Raw genomic sequence first — 17108 nt, 5'->3', positions numbered from 1 at the left:
TCACTTACTGGGCCTCATGTGGGACATATGAATATCTATGTCAGCGTTGTTTGCTACAAACAACATGATCCCTAGCTAATACTTCTCTTCTGATATAGATATCAGACACTTCTTGTATCAGGAAACCGCTTTATTACTTGTGAACACCAGCCTGGTAAGATCCTTACCCAAATAACATAGCCGATGGTGAACAAACCCCTTTGGTCAGTGGAGATGATGACTTTAGATATAGACTGGTGGTTCTTCCCTTGTTAATATAAGTCTGGGCACCTCCTGAGATAAGAGAATTCTGTTCTACTACCCAACAAAGAAAAGCCTAAAGATAAAAGGTGAACAGGAATATAATATACTGGAAGACACTAAAAATGGGAGGAATGAATACTCCCTTAGTGAAATAGGTACATTTAGGCTTCCGTTTTCCTACCATTGACTGCAGTGCTTGTTGTCATTGTAAGCATAACATTTTGATTTCTTCTCCTTCCTTTTTTTTTTCTTTTTTAATTTCCAATATATAGTCAGTCAGTGCCCAGAATCTTAAGCTTGCTGTCCCTGACCCTCTCCCTCTGAAGGTGTCCTTTACCATCAGCTGCTTGTGGATGCAAACTGCTGGACTTGCCTGCTTCCTTGACTTCTAACTCAGTCTACCTTTTTTTTTTTTTTTTTTTTTTTTTTTGCAGCTTTCTCTTCCAGGAAGCTGCTGAGATCTCAAGTTTGTCTCTCTTTTTGTTTTTTCTTTCAGACTCCAATGAATTATCTTAAAGTTTAGTTTCAGAATTTGTTTTTCCACTAATCAATAAGGACAAAGAAAATGCCCAAAGGACTTTGAGTCTTCTGGAAAACTGAAAATTCTTAAAGCCATTCAGGCAAATTATGAAAATCTTTAATGCCTTGCTGTGCTTTTCCTAATTTATCATTTTAAGCAGCACCCCCAAAGGCCATATGAAGAAACAGCTGGGATTTTTGTCTCAACTTAATGTTAGCCTCATTCAAGTCATTTATATTCACAACAATTTTATGTCATGATTAATATACCGATGGAGAAATATATGTTCTAAAAGCATTCAGATGTAAAATACTATATCCCTCAGTAAAGGTAACCAGAATAGACACTTAAGCACATTAATGGTTCAAACTTTACTAAGTGAACCTTGTTCCCAGTGCCCTGTGATGACTCACAGCAGTTACTTTCTAACCTTTACTATTCATGTGATTTTTTAGATAAAATGTTTTATCTGACAGCCCTAGTAAGAGACACATACAGAATTATATTTTAAAAAAATCACACACAGGAAAGGGCAAGTGTTATATACATGAAAGCTTGCCCTTCAGTGTTGGATAAAATTCAACAACAGAAAAAATAAAAATGAATGGGGAACCAAGCACCTGGATAAAACAGGAAACAAGAGACATAAAAAACTTCAGAAATTGTTCAAAAACAGTAAAAAACACATCAAGTAGAATTTTCCAAGGTTGGGGTAACAGAAGAAGGCCAAATTGAAAAGTCCATTAAATGCTATACTGAATAGTCACTTTTAATTAGTTTCCTGACACATTAAAACTGCTATCAGGATTTGATGGTTAGCAAACTTGAGTGTCAAATATTCCAGATGTAGCATGGTCCACGAATGAAGTCATCATGGACATTAATTACATAAGCCTCCAAATAACTGGTTACATGAGTGACCCCACATAAGGTGATAAAAGTTCCATCCACAGAACACATAGCTGAGAAGTTGGAAATGAAAGCAAATACTTCATAGGGTACTGCCACAAGACAAAGAGAAACCTATGACATTTGCTTCGAATCTGAAGAGATCAGGGGGACCAGACAGGGAGTCAAGGTCACCTTGAGTAGAAGAGATCAGCAAGGAAATGTCTACCAGCGATGAAGAAAGGTCAGCAAAGAAATAAACCCAAGAATAACTGGCCAGAATGTTGTCTGTGATAGCAGTGGAGAGTAAATTATGTCTTAATGATGATCATATCAAGAGATTTTAAACACAGCTGTTAAAACTAGTCATAGGTGATACTTGCCCACAGGAGGAAGAATCCGAGTGCAGATCCACCTGACCCGAGATTTGAGTCAAGACTCAACAGAATCAATCCCAAGAAACAGAACTGAGCTTTAGTAAGAGAACATTCTCTGTATCTGTGGTATTGTGTTCTGCCAACACCTGTGAGAATGTCAGTACCACAAGCAACTATAGAATTATCTATTTTCAGTGGGAGACACCCACTTGTTCTAACTTGTCTGGTGTGTGTGTGTGTGTAGAATGACAATTGAACAATGCCATAAATGCATAGTTCTCTAGGTCAAGAAGGGCTTTAACTCTGAAATCTTACTCATATCTATAACAAATTTCACTAATGCTCTTTTGGACTTCAGTATGATGTTATAATGGTAGAGAATGTGAGGTTTGTGAAGTTGGGGCTTTAGTCAGGAGAAAGCAGAGTGGCCTGTGAGATATTGCCTCAGAACTTGTCTTCTTTCAATATATTTATAGATGTTCAGTCTCTTGCATAAACTTATGTTACGAGTGTGAAACATGAAATCCTAAAATTATTTCAATTTCCTTCCTTTTGTTTTTGCCCCACCCCTTATACAATAGGACATAACTTCCTAAAGGATGAAAGAGGTTCACTGGCAAAAGGCATTGGAAATGAGAGTGCAACTTATATATTTCCACTCTGCTCAGTTGTTTAGTGGGATTGAGTTATATGAGTTAGTTCTGTTTATTTGACCATAAGCAGAGCTACTACTGGAAATAATAAATCTGTGTGCTGGTAAGACACAAAGTTTGTGTTGCTTTGTCTCAGTAAAACATATACTTGAAATGAAGGCCTTATCAATATTAATCTCCACCATCTCACAAAGTGACTGCAAGAGAGTAGGCAATCAAAAATATCAAGTATACCTTCAACTGATAGTCTTATCAGAACAACCTGAAGACAATAAAATGTAACATAGATGTTGCTTTTCTGTCTGTCATCATGTATTGTCATGCCACAGAAGTATGTTTTATTCATGTACCTTTAGGTTTATGAATTTTGCAAATATATATGATTTAACAAATTTAGTTATGAAATTTCAGGTTTGACTATGAAAAAAAGTGATAGCCAATTGAAACAATGATATTTTTATTATCTGTGGGTAACATGAAGACTCAAGAAAATGGCCTACCAAAATAAACAGCTTAAAATGGAAAGCATATACATTTTAAAAAATATTGTCCATATCTATTGTGATTTTTCATTTATTTGAAAATAGTTGTTTGTTGAATACAATGGAAAACAATGTATATTTTATATATGTATGTATGTATGTATGTATGTGTGTGTATGTATGTATGTATGTATGTATGTATGTATACATATATATATAGTTGTTTTATGACCATTACTTTATTGGCAAGGAAACTGATTTCAAAGAGAAAATTTTGGACATAAATCAAAAGTGAATTCTTTTAATTTCTGTCATCCTTTATGACTGCGGATGAAGCACAGTATACATAGAGCTCCTTGTGATTCTGTGACCATGAGAAGGACAGTAGAAATGAGAATACATAAAACAATCCCATGGTTTCCAAATAAGGTGATGTTGTATATCATTTGTTCAAAATCATCTTTGTTAAAAATGTCATTGAAATTTCAAGGCATATAAAAAAATGAAGTTTTAGCTAAAAAATTTTCTGGTCAAAATTATATATGGCAGGCTGGAGAGATGGCTTAGCAGTTAAGGTATTTGCCTACAATGCCAAAGGACCTCTGTTTGATTCCCCAGGACCCACATAAGCCAGATGGAACAAGGTGGCTCATGCATCTAGAGTTTGTTTGCAGTGGCTGGAGGCCTGACGCTCCCATTCATTCATTCTCTCTCCCTCTCCCTCTCTCTCTCTTTCTCTCTGCCTCTTTCCCTCTCTCACTCTCACTATAAATGAATAAAATTTTTTAAAAATTGAATTTGGCTACTACATGTGAAATATTTGATCTATCACTTTTATGTCTTATAAAATTCTCTGAAATATTATCTACATATAAAATACTTTCTTTTCTAAAGATTTTATAAGCTCCTTCTAGATCATTTATGATATATAATTATTCCATCCAAACTCCTCATTGTATGTTAATAAAAACCTTTAGGGGCTGGAGAGATGGCTTAGCAGTTAAGTACTTGTCTGTGAATCCAAAGGACACCTGTTCGAGGCTCAATTCCCCAGGACCTATGTTAGCCAGATGCACAAGGGGGTTCACACATCTGGAGTCGGTTTTCAGTGGTTGGAAGCCCTGGCGTACCCATTCTCTCTCTCTCTGCCTCTTTCTCTCTGTTGCTCTCAAGTAAATAAATAAACATAAACAAAAATAATTAAAAATACTTTTAGATTAATGTATATTGATAAACTAGAATGAAATATTTTAGTGATTAAATAGCTCTTTTAAAACTCATTCCAATGTTAATGTTTTCTATATCATATATGACTATATGCTATGAAATGTACAGCTTTAAAATTTAAATTACATTGTGTTGTGGTCATATTACTGATAATTGAATAGTACACAAACTCTTTTATTAATTTTTATACTACAATATTTTATAGCTGAGTTTATTACTTACTGGTAGCAAAATTGAATTAATCTCTGAAGTCAATGCTCAACCACCAAACAACATTTCTACAAAGTAGCCCATATATCTTTTATAAACAAAGCATATATGAATCCACCACTTGCTTAAGTACCTTTCAACTTTATACACGATTCAAATGCTGCGGTTCAATAACAACAAAGGATTGTTGTGGAACTGTCTTTTCATCTTGTGTCTATAAATTTGCTAAAACAGGAACACAAATGAATGTCAATTTTGAATCTTTATTGTTTTCTGTTGCGGCTATTGATGTATTTCTGCTTATGGAAACCATGTCACTACCATTCACTGTATTTAACTCCTCTACTTAAATCAATGTGATACACCTTTACAAGGATGGGAAGAAAAAAAAAAAATAACGGTGCATCTGAGGTTTTCCTAATAGGTGTCAGATTCATCACCGACTGTCAGAAACTGCATCCCAAACCTCATCATTTGAAAGTTACCCTAGAACATATTTGCTTTGATAAGAAATTAAGTATGCAAGCTCCACTATGTGTAGGTTTCTTTCTTACCATGGCAAGACCCCTCGATTTCTTCATACCCCGTACTGCAGATACACCTTCCCAGCGGCACGAGCCAGTCTCCGTCGGCCCCGCAGTACAGCTTAGGCGTGTCGCGCTCCTCCGCGCTCTTCACGCAAGAGCCTCGCACTTCCACCAGAGATGAAGAGTCCACCCTTGGGATGGTGTCAGGAAACATGGCCAAGTTCCGAACGGTAAACGGGCACTTTTTGTAGAAAACGCGAACTGAGACAAGGGCGATGCACGCTCCAATGTCTTGGAAAGCCAGATAAAATCCTTTCCTCTCTATCGGGCCCACTTCCCGAATTTCGGTGTTGAGTTTAAGGATGCGGTCCCCCAAATCCATCTGGGTAAAGCTCTCGTCAGCAGCAATCGTGTCTATCTTTGTGTACTGGCTGGGCTTGAACTTCGTTGCGTGAGCCTCATCCGATTCCATGTAATGTAGATTAAACGTTTCCTTGCAAGTCCCCAAGACCCATGGGATGCTGTTACAATCCCTCAGTGTGAACTTCATTTCCACATAAATTTTTTGAGCGGCGTCACGGGAGATCCAGTTGGTACGGAGCCAGTTGTTTTGGTTTGGCTCCATGACATTGCATACCTGGTAAGTGTGGATGGGCCTGTTGTGCTCATCCATTTCGGTGATGGCATCCCACTGCAAAATGGACAAAGAGAGTTGATTGAATGATGATGAAACCACAGAAGAGGATAACAGAAATCATTACCTCAAAGTTATTTCACATGGGATGAAAAGAATTTAATGAAGCTATCCAAAGCAATGCAACATAATCCACGAAGGAACTGAGATGCGGTTGTCCTAGATGTTTTCCTTCCTGCATTACTGACATGACCAAGGGCAATGTTGTTAGGCTCTCTAGTTTTCTCAGCTGTGAAGTGTAATTGATGTTACCTATTTTGTTAAACATATCTTTAAATATAGGTAAGCAAGCCATGCATGGTAGCGCACACCTTTAACCCTAGCACTTGGGAGGCGCATGTAGGCGGATCACTGAGAGTTCAAGGCCATCCTGAGACTACATAGTGAATTCCAGGTTAGCCTGGACTACAGTGAGACCCTACCTCGAGAAACCAACACACACACACACACACACACACGCACGCACGCACGCACGCAAAATAGTCCTTGACACACTAAAAGCAAAACGTAGTAGTAGCTATTATCTGATGAAAATTTCTGGACCCACTGAAAATGTACTTTGGAGCTGGAGAGATTGCTCAGCGGTTAAGGCATTTGCTTGTGAAGTCAAAGGACCCAGGTTTGATTTCCCAGGATCCACATAAGCCAGATGCGTAAGGGGCACATGCATCGGGAGTTTGCTTGCAGTGGCTGTAGGCCCTGGCACACCCATTCTCTTTCTGTCTCTCTTATCTCTCTCTCTCTCCTTGAAAATAAATGCATAAAAATGCACTCTTGTTTTCTCTATCCTCATATCCAATTTGTTACAATTTGAGATGTGATTACCAGTATACAACTCAATATTTATAAATACATGGATAGATATAAGGGATCCAACTGCTCCCTTGGAGCAATGGGCTGATATTAAGCATTGTGAAAGTGCTTTTGAAATTGCTATCAGTCTTGAGAATAAGTTTGTTAAATCCTGATAATCATTTCTTCTGGTGTTAATGCCTTTGTAAAAGGATGTTTTGGGATGGGTGGATGGGTCAGTTTGTCTCCTTAGTTAGTATATGTTGGAACTTTTCAATAGCTTTCACAATTGCTGTCCCCAATACCATGCCAAAAATCCCTCAAACAGCCAGTCAGACTCCAGTATGCCACAGCTAGCCATTTTGAATGCTCCATAGATGACATGAGGAAAAGCCACAAAATAGCCTGCACTAGATGCTCAGGTTTCTGAAGGTACAGTCCTCACCAGGGGTCCTTCATACTCTTTATAACAGACTTCTTGCTATCTAAAGACTCAGAGAATTCTACCTGACTCTACATTTTAAATCTAACCCAGAGGAGGGAGCGCTTGTGGTATCCTAGCAGAGAGATTTTTGTGCACTTTATAAGTCCTAGATAATGAATGGTGAAAACACAAATTTCAACCAGCATATGAGGTGTGTGGTATGATCTATCCAAGTGTCCCTTCAGCTCTGTTAGCAGGATTTCAGGCTTACAGAGTGAATAGACTAGGGAATACTGTTGAAACACCAGTTCCAATAAAAGGCTTCTCTCAAGTGGATTTTCTTGCCTAAATGTAGTCATGTGGGCTGAGCCTGTAACATGATGAAAGGAACAGGGGAGGTTGCAGAGGCAATGGGGGAGGCTGAGCTCTAAAAGCTGCATGAAGATGGCTAGAAAGCAGCAGCTGTACAAGCTGAGGAGAAAGAAGGGTGGAGAAAGCTTAGAAGATGGCAGGAGAAGTTGGAGAGCTGAGGCTGAGCATGGATACAATAACATAAGGAGCCAGAGAAGAGAAGCTGCAAGCCAGGTCACCGGATGACTTTCACAAAGCTGTGAAGTCTCTAGAGACAACTGTTTCTGACACTCCAGGCCAAGAGTTTAAATACTGGCTGGTGTAAAGTGATGAGAAATCCCATCTTCCTAAGCCTTTGCAAGAGCTGCAATGCTGACCACTGTAAAGGGCCGAGGAAGGCCAAGACCCAGGTCTGCCCCAATTTATAACACCACTACAACCAAGGTCAGAAAAAGCCCAGATTCTCACAGACAGCAAAAAGCTAACACGTTTATAGCAAAAAGCTTCATTGTAACACTGGAAGGAGCTATTTTAATCTGCTGCCATTAGCCTGTGGACAAGATTTTCTTCTGTCAAACATGCAGAGCTATAATGGATGCCAAAACCCATCACCCAAAGACCTTCTGGGTTACTAGTGATTTCGTTCTTTCTTTTTTTAAAAATATTTATTAATTTATTTATTTGATAAGGGAATAAAAGAGGCAGAGAGGGAGAGAGAGAATGAGAATGGGCATTCCAGGGCCTTTAACCTCTGCCAATGAACTCCAGATGCATTCTATACAATGTGTACCAGCTTATATGGGTACTGGGGAATCAAACCTGGGTCCTTTGGCTTTGCAGACAAGCCCCTTAACTTCCAAGCCATCTCTCTAGCCCTACCCATGATTTATATCTGTGTAAAGTAAAAGGACACCAACTAGCTACTTAGTAACATTTGGAAAGGAATTTGACACAGAAAGAATCAAGCCTTACGTTTATTAAGAAATGTTTATCAGATATTATTTTAGACATGAGAATCCAACACTTAAGTAGCAGAAATTAAAAATAAAACACAACTATGTGTCTTTATCAAAAGTTATGATAAAGCAGAGAACTCTAATAATTTAAAGTGGATAAAATGATAGAAAATATAATGAGCAAAAACACATCATGAAGTTAAGGAGGAAGAGAGTTATAATTTTTTAATAAGGTTACTACCAATGACTTCATTCAGTAAATGGTACTTATAATGAGTCTTGGAAAATATGGAGTTCAAAGATGAAACAGTAAGCACAAATTCACCAAGGCAGACAACTATGGATTCGTTATAGGTTTACTAAGGCCATGCACTAGAATTTCACCAGGTAGTAAGCACAGAAAGCCAGACTTTACAGGTATTTTAGGCAATTTGCCTTCTCTCTGAACTACATGACTGGTCTATCTTCCTAGAATGTGTTGAATACAAGCAGATTTCCCCTAATTGCATGGGAAGAGTTTGTGTTTCCAATGTAAAAGAAATTTAACAAAAAATATTTTGAGTGTCATGAAATCAGTTGGTTTTATCAGTACTTATATATTTCTAATTGCTTATTTTTATATTGCATATTTAAACCATACTTGTATTTTATTTGTATATTTACAAAAGGATTTTCACTAAAGGATAATAAAAACACAATCTGTAATCTTTATCACCTTTGGGGGAAACATGATAGTTATCAGAGTTTACCAGTATTCTTTGAGTATACTAAAGATGACTCCCTTCTATAGTGAATAATGGTTCTATACCTTGATACCATTCTTCATATATTTATAATAAGATAGTTAACACATTGCATTAGTGATTTCTTACTTCATTTGTTTAAAAGATACTTAATCAAAACTGGTTGAATTGAGTTATTATAGTATCCAAGAGAATAGTGTTTTTTTTTTTTTTAAAGTATACAGGAATCTGATGACACTATGTACTTTTTTTTTTCAATTTTTTATTTTTTTTTATTTTTTTTATTTTTTTTAAATTTTTATTAACATTTTCCATGATTATAAAATATATCCCATGGTAGTTCCCTCCCTCCCCACCCCCACATTTTCCCCTTTGAAATTCCATTCTCAATCATATTACCTCCCCATTACAATCATTGTAATTACATATATACAATATCAACCTATTAAGTATCCTCCTCCCTTCCTTTCTCCACCCTTTATGTCTCCTTTTCAACTTACTGGCCTCTGCTACTAAGTATTTTCATTCTCACACAGAAGCCCAGTCATCTGTAGCTAGGATCCCCATATGAGGGAGAACATGTGGCGCTTGGCTTTCTGGGCCTGGGTTACCTGACTTAGTATAATACTTTCCAGGTCCATCCATTTTTCTGCAAATTTCATAACTTCATTTTTCTTTACCGCTGAGTAGAACTCCATTGTATAAATGTACCACATCTTCATTATCCACTCATCTGTTGAGGGACATCTAGGCTGGTTCCATTTCCCAGCTATTATAAATTGAGCAGCAATAAACATGGTTGAGCATGTACTTCTAAGGAAATGAGATGAGTCCTTTGGATATATGCCTAGGAGTGCTATAGCTGGGTCATATGGTAGATCAATCTCTAGCTGCTTTAGGAACCTCCACACTGTTTTCCACAATGGCTGGACCAGATTGCATTCCCACCAGCAGTGCAGAAGGGTTCCTTTTTTTCCACATCCCCGCCAACATTTATGATCATTTGTTTTCATGATGGTGGCCAATCTGACAGGAGTGAGATGGAATCTCAATGTAGTTTTAATCTGCATTTCCCTGATGACTAGTGACGTAGAACATTTTTTTAGGTGCTTATATGCCATTCGTATTTCTTCCTTTGAGAACTCTCTATTTAGCTCCTTAGCCCATTTTTTGATTGGCTTGTTTGATTCCTTATTAGTTAACTTTTTGAGTTCTTTGTATATCCTAGATATTAATCCTCTATCAGATATATAGCTGGCGAAGATTTTTTCCCATTCTGTAGGTTGCCTCTTTGCTTTTTTCACTGTGTCCTTTGAGGTGCAAAATCTTTGTAATTTCATTAGGTCCCAGTGGTTAATCTGTGGTTTTATTGCCTGAGCAATTGGGGTTGTATTCAGAAAGTCTTTGCCAAGACCAATATGTTGAAGGGTTTCCCCTACTTTTTCCTCTAGCAGTTTCAAAGTTTCCGGTCTGATGTTAAGGTCTTTAATCCATTTGGACTTAATTCTTGTGCATGGCGAGAGAGAAGAATCTATTTTCATCCTTCTGCAGATATTTATCCAGTTTTCAAAACACCATTTGCTGAAGAGGCTGTCTCTTCTCCAATGAGTATTTTTGTCATTTTTATCGAATATCAGGTGGCTATAGCTACTTGGGCTTACATCTGGGTCCTCTATTCTGTTCCACTGATCTACATGTCTGTTTTTGTGCCAGTACCATGCTGTTTTTGTTACTATGGCTCTGTAGTATAGGTTAAAATCAGGTATGGTGATACCACCAGCCTCTTTTTTGTTGCTCAGTATTATTTTAGATAGTCGAGGTTTTTTATGATTCCAAATGAATTTTTGGATTGTTTTTTCTATTTCCATGAAGAAAGCCTTTGGAATTTTGATAGGGATTGCATTAAATGTGTAGATTGCTTTAGGTAAGATTGCCATTTTCACGATATTGATTCTTCCAAGCCAGGAACAAGGGATGTTTCTCCACTTTCTAGTGTCTTCTGCAATTTCTCGCTTGAGTGTCTTAAAGTTCTCATTGTATAGATTCTTTACTTCCTTAGTTAGGTTTATTCCAAGGTATTTTATATTTTTTGATGCAATTGTGAATGGGAGTGATTCTCTGATTTCATCCTCTGTGTGTTTGTTGTTAGCATATACGAAGGCTACTGATTTCTGTGTATTTATTTTGTATCCTGCTACATTGCTGTAGGTTTTGATCAGCTCTAACAGCTTGCTAGTAGAGTCTTTAGGGTACTTTATGTATAGAATCATGTCATCTGCAAATAATGATAACTTGATTTCTTCCTTTCCAATTTGTATCCCTTTTATGTGTGTCTCTTGCCTTATTGCTATGGCTAAGACTTCCAAAACTATATTAAATAGAAGTGGAGACAGTGGACACCCTTGTCTTGTTCCTGATTTTAGTGGAAAAGCTTCCAGTTTTTCCCCATTTAGTAATATGTTGGCTGTAGGCTTGTCATAAATAGCCTCTATTATATTGAGATATGTTCCTTCTATTCCCAGTCTCTGTAGGACTTTTATCATGAAGGGATGTTGGATTTTGTCAAATGCTTTCTCTGCATCTAATGAGATGATCATGTGATTTTTGTCCTTCAACCCATTTATGTAATGTATTACATTTATAGATTTGCGTATGTTGAACCATCCCTGCATCTCTGGGATAAAGCCTACTTGGTCAGGGTGAATGATCTTTTTGATATACTCTTGTATTCTGTTTGCCAATATTTTGTTGAGAATTTTTGCATCTATGTTCATGAGGGAGATTGGTCTGTAATTTTCTTTTTTTGTTCTATCTTTGCCTGGTTTTGGTATCAGGGTGATGCTGGCCTCATAGAAGGAGTTTGGTAGGATTCCTTCTTTTTCTATTTCCTGAAAAAGCTTAAGAAGCAATGGTGTTAGCTCTTCCTTAAAAGTCTGGTAAAATTCAGCAGTGAATCCATCCGGGCCTGGGCTTTTTTTAGTTGGGAGATTATTGATAACTGCTCGGATCTCCATGTTTGTTATAGGTCTATTTAAGTGATTAATCTCATTTTGATTTAATTTAGGTAGGTCATATAGATCAAGGAAATCATCCATTTCTTTCAGATTTTCATACTTTGTGGAGTATATGCTTTTATAGTATGTCCCTATAATTTTTTGAATTTCTCTGGAATCTGTTGTGATGTTACCTTGTTCATCTCTGATTTTATTAATTTGTGTCTCTTCTCTCTTTCTTTTGGTCAGATTTGCTAAGGGTTTATCAATCTTGTTTATCCTTTCAAGAACCAACTCTTCGTTTCATTAATTCTTTGGATTGTTCTTTTTGTTTCTATTTCATTAATTTCTGCCCTAATCTTTATTATTTCTTCCCGTCTACTACTTTTTGGTTTGCCTTGTTCTTCTTTTTCCAAGGCTTTAAGGCGTAGCATTAGGTCGTTTACTTGCGACCTTTCTAATTTCTTAATATAGGCACTTAAGGCTATAAATTTACCTGTTAGAACTGCCTTCATTGTGTCCCAGAGATTTTGGTATGTTGTGTTCTCATTATCATTTGACTCTATAAATTTTTTGATTTCCTTTTTGATTTCTTCATTGACCCACTCATCATTTAGTAGTGTATTGTTTAGTTTCCATGATTTTGTGTATGCTCTATAGCCTTTCTTGCTACTGATTTGTAGTTTAATTCCATTGTGGTCAGATAGAATGCAAGGAATTATTTCAATTTTCCTGAATTTGTTAAGATTTGCTTTGTGTCCTAATATATGGTCTATTTTAGAGAATGTTCCATGTGCTGCTGAAAAGAATGTATATTCTGCAGCCTTTGGATGAAATGTCCTGTATATATCTGTTAGGTCCATTCCTTCTATGACCTCATTTAGTCCAGATGCCTCTCTGTTTATTCTTTCCCTGGATGACCTGTCAATTGATGAGAGTGGGGTGTTAAAGTCACCCACCACCACCGTGTTTGGTGTTATCTGTGACCTTAGTTCTAATAGTGTTTGTTTGACGAATTTGGGAGCCCCCATGTTAGGTGCATATATGTTTAGGATTGTAATGTCCTCCTGTTGTAGTGTGCCCTTAATCAATATAAAGTGACCTTCCTTATCTTTTTTGACTAACTTCGGACTAAAGTCCACCCTGTCTGATATTAGGATAGCAACCCCTGCTTGTTTTCTAGGCCCATTTGCTTGAAACACCGTCTTCCAACCTTTCGCCCTAAGATAATGTCTATCCTTTGTAGAAAGGTGAGTTTCTTGAAGACAACAAATTGTAGGATCCTGCTTTTTAACCCAGTCTGCAAATCTATGTCTTTTCGTTGGGGCATTGAGACCGTTGATATTAAGAGATATTATTGAAAGGTGTGTATTTATGTTTGCCATTTGTGTGTGTGTGTGTGTGTTACTTGTTCTACCTGTGCTCTCTTCTGTTAACTGGTATTTGAGTATGGCTGGTTTTTTCTAGGTTCCTTATATGTGTGCTTTTCCTTTTGTTCAGCATGGAGGATTCTATCAAGTATTTTCTGTAGAGCTGGTTTTGTCTTCAGATATTCCTTTAACCTGCTTTTGTCATGGAATGTCTTTATTTCTCCATCTATTTGGATGGATAACTTTGCAGGATAAAGTAACCTTGGTTGACAGTTGTTATCTTTCAGAACTTGGAATGTATCACTCCAGGCCCTTCTGGCTTTAAAAGTTTGTGTTGAATAATCTGCTGTAATCCTGATGGGCTTGCTTTTGTAGGTAACTTGATTTTTCTCTCTAACTGCTTTCAATATTTTTTCTTTGGTTTGTGTGTTTGGAAGTTTGAGTATAATGTGGCGAGGAGAGTTTCTTTCTGGGTTTTGTCTGGCTGGGGTTCTAAAGGCTTCCTGTATCTGTATTGGCACCTCTTTCCCAATTTGGGGAAAATTTTCCTCTATGATTTTGTTGAAGATGCCTACTATGCCTCTGGAGTGGAGTTCTTCTCCTTCTACTATGCCCTGAATTCTTATATTGGATCTTTTCATAGTGTCCCGAATATCTTGAAATTCCCACTCATACTTTTCTATAAGTTTGTCTTTCTCTTTGTTGGACTGCATTAGGTCTGCCACCTGATCTCCTAGCTTAGATATTCTGTCCTCTCCCTCATCCATCCTACTGGTGAGATTTTCTACAGAGTTTTTTATTTCATTAACTGTGTTCTTCATTGCTAGTAATTCTGACTGGTTTTTCTTTATTATTTCTATTTCTCTATTTATGTCTTGTATTGCCTTCTTTATTTCATTAAATTGGTGTCCTGCCTCTTCTTTGATTCCTTTGATTTCCTCTTTGATTTCTTCTTTGATTGTTTTCATGTGTTCTTTGACCTCTTTGAACATATTTATAATTATTCTTTTGAACTCTTTCTCAGGCATTTCCTCTAACTCTTTCTCACTGGAGGACATTTCTGATGCATTAATACTTTTAGGTGGATTTATATCGTCTTGCTTTTTAGTGTTTCTTGTGTTATAATGTATATATTTTTGCATCTTGGATTAAGTTAATGCTTGGATTTTCTAGCTAGCTGTGTATTCTTAGCTGTATCAATTGATTTGATGTAATATATTTTCAGGGTAGGTCCTTAAGGTATTAGGTGTGGCTCTTAAGACTCTCAGAGTATCTACAAAGATGTTCTTAGGGGTTGAGTTTCCCTGCTATAGGAGTATTCAAGCAGGCTGAGTGGAATAATATACTGGTAGATTCTAAAATTTAACTAAACACTGTACCCATTCCATCAAAAACAGCCCCGAGTATGTATGCAAGAGTAGTTATTATAATGACCAGATCCTCTATCAACAAAGAGGTTTAGATTTCTGGTCTGTTGAGGTATCCAAGTCAGCTTGTGACCAAGTGAGACCCTTCCCTGGTGCAATCCCAGTTACCTTGGGTGATTGTGGTCTCAGTCAAGTTGCTGCCTGGGTCGTCGGGCTGCTGTTCTGATTTCTGGAGCTGGGCACTTGCTTTTCCTACGGGGCAAACTGAGCCGCTTCTGCCGCCTCTGCAGCTGTTGTAGCTGCCACCCCCGGAGCCACCACCGCTGCTGAAGCTGCCGTTGCCGTGTCCACCGCTGCTGCTCACCCCGAAGCCGCTGCTGCCGGATCTGCCACCGCTGCCGCTCCTGGGTCCACTGCTGCTGGGGCCACTGGTACCGGTGCTGGAGCCGCTGAAGTTGCTGCCGAACTCTGCTCCTGCTTGGGTCCCGCCGTCAGCCCAAGTTGGCGTGGCCGGTCCCGGGCCGCTGCTGTGTTCGCTGGAGCTGGGTTCAGGCGGCGGGGGAGGGGAGGGAGCCGCGGCTGCTCTGGTTGTATCGCTTCTCCACGTGTGCTTTTACCTCGCGGTCTGCTCCTCCCTCCGTTGCTCGCTGCCGCTCTCCCCTCACGTTTCCCGAGTTGCGGAGAGCACGGTGTGAGGGGGAAATCCCGCACCTGGCTTGTCCTGCGGCTCGAGCCGAGAGGCCGGCGGTTTTCTGCAGCTCCGCGGCTGTGGCGGGTAGCCGAGCCACCCCGGAGCCGCTGTTCCCGCCTGTGCAGGCTCTGGATGCTCTCTAACTCTTCCACTTCTCCGCTGCCGCCTCAACTTCCTATACACCTCACTTTTTAGTAAAAGTGTGTATTTTGCTGAGTTTTTTTTGGTCTTTCTCCCCCCTAGGCTGCTTTGGCGTGGTACCTACGCCACCATCTTAACCGGAAGTCCTATGTACTTTTTAAATTACTTCCTGTCAGTCTCTATAAACAATTAAATTATCTATAACTAGTCTTAAGTCTCTATCTACAACATTTATTTGTTAAGTATCTTTTTCAGTTTAGAAGATATGTTCACAAAAAATGCGTTTCTTATAAACTGTTGATAAAATTTTGTAAAATATACCCATTCGTTATCAGGATGTTCAATCATCTCATGAAAATTGATAGAAAATTACATATCTAACCCTGTCATCTTAGCAATATTATGAGCCTTATGTTGCTCTTACATTTAAAATTAAAAGCAATCTAGTGCTCTCATAGGTCACTTGAGCTGTGAAATAATCATTGAAAATGTAACTGTGAACCAGATAATGCAATAATAATGTAATAATAAAATCTGAGAACTGCCAAAATCAGTGAGAAAATTTTCCCCATCTTACACACAAGAGAACTTCAAAAGTACTTGAGTATTTGCTCAGTGATTATTCTTACTTTAAATAAATTTCTAACTTTAATTGGATTTGTTTCTCACAGGGTGGGTGACATTATTGCATATACTACTATTTAGTCCCCAAAATAGGAGTAGAAAACTTATTCCCCCCCAGCAACCACTGAGTCATTGATACTTTCAGAACAGCTCCCTTTACATTAACAAAATATATTAACTTTTAACCAAGCAATTATTTCCTAAATATATTAGATTAAAATCTTACATGCATACTACTACTTGTTTGAAAAAATACTTTATATTATTCCAATATTTATTTTAGTACATTTTAAGTTGGAAGTTATATGAAGACAAGGATCAAGAAGGAAATCACAAAAGTAATGTGTATCTTCCCACATATAGTGCCTATGTATATTTAAAAATGACAGCTTTGCTTGGACAGATATTGGTCATTTTCCCCCTGTCGCCCATGTAGCACCTTCTGGCACTAGACACGCTGACTGTCTGGGAACTGACTCTCTTTCAACTTCCAGCCATGCCATTCCATTTTATGTGTCAACCACATAAGGTGTCTTCAGCAGTAGGGTCTTACCACTAATCTAGGGTGGGTCATTGAGTGCTCTGACAGAAATCTGTCTTTCTTTTAGGAAACCTTGTAGATCTCTCTGATCAAAAGCTCATTGTGGATGATAGTCACATGCTGGTACTGGGAGTTACAAGTCAGTGCTCACTAAGAAAAGGAATAAAAAGATAACTAATATGCAAGAGCTAGAAAGAAGAGAGAAAGAGACAGAGGGAGAGAGAGAGGGAGGGAGTGAAAAGGAGGGTGGGAAGCTGTAGAAGATTAAGGTTAGTCTTCATCATACCCTCTCCA

General features: G+C 38.1%; 1 protein-coding gene across 2 annotated transcripts in view; it reads right to left on the bottom strand.

Moving 5' to 3' along the window:
• Epha6 (EPH receptor A6) overlaps nt 1-17108 on the bottom strand; it is a 1036261-nt gene that overhangs the window by 840952 nt on the left and 178201 nt on the right. For both annotated transcript variants that reach the window (XM_004663307.2, XM_004663308.3), the window contains one exon: nt 5155-5818. In XM_004663307.2, the coding sequence (XP_004663364.1) occupies nt 5155-5818 (664 nt within the window). The remainder of the gene's footprint in view (nt 1-5154; nt 5819-17108) is intronic.

The sequence above is a fragment of the Jaculus jaculus genome, chromosome 4 (genome assembly GCF_020740685.1).
Source record: "Jaculus jaculus isolate mJacJac1 chromosome 4, mJacJac1.mat.Y.cur, whole genome shotgun sequence".
NCBI classification, from domain to species: domain Eukaryota; kingdom Metazoa; phylum Chordata; class Mammalia; order Rodentia; family Dipodidae; genus Jaculus; species Jaculus jaculus.
The sequence above is the reverse complement of the archived record's forward strand: the minus strand, read 5'-3'. Positions and strand labels throughout refer to the sequence as shown.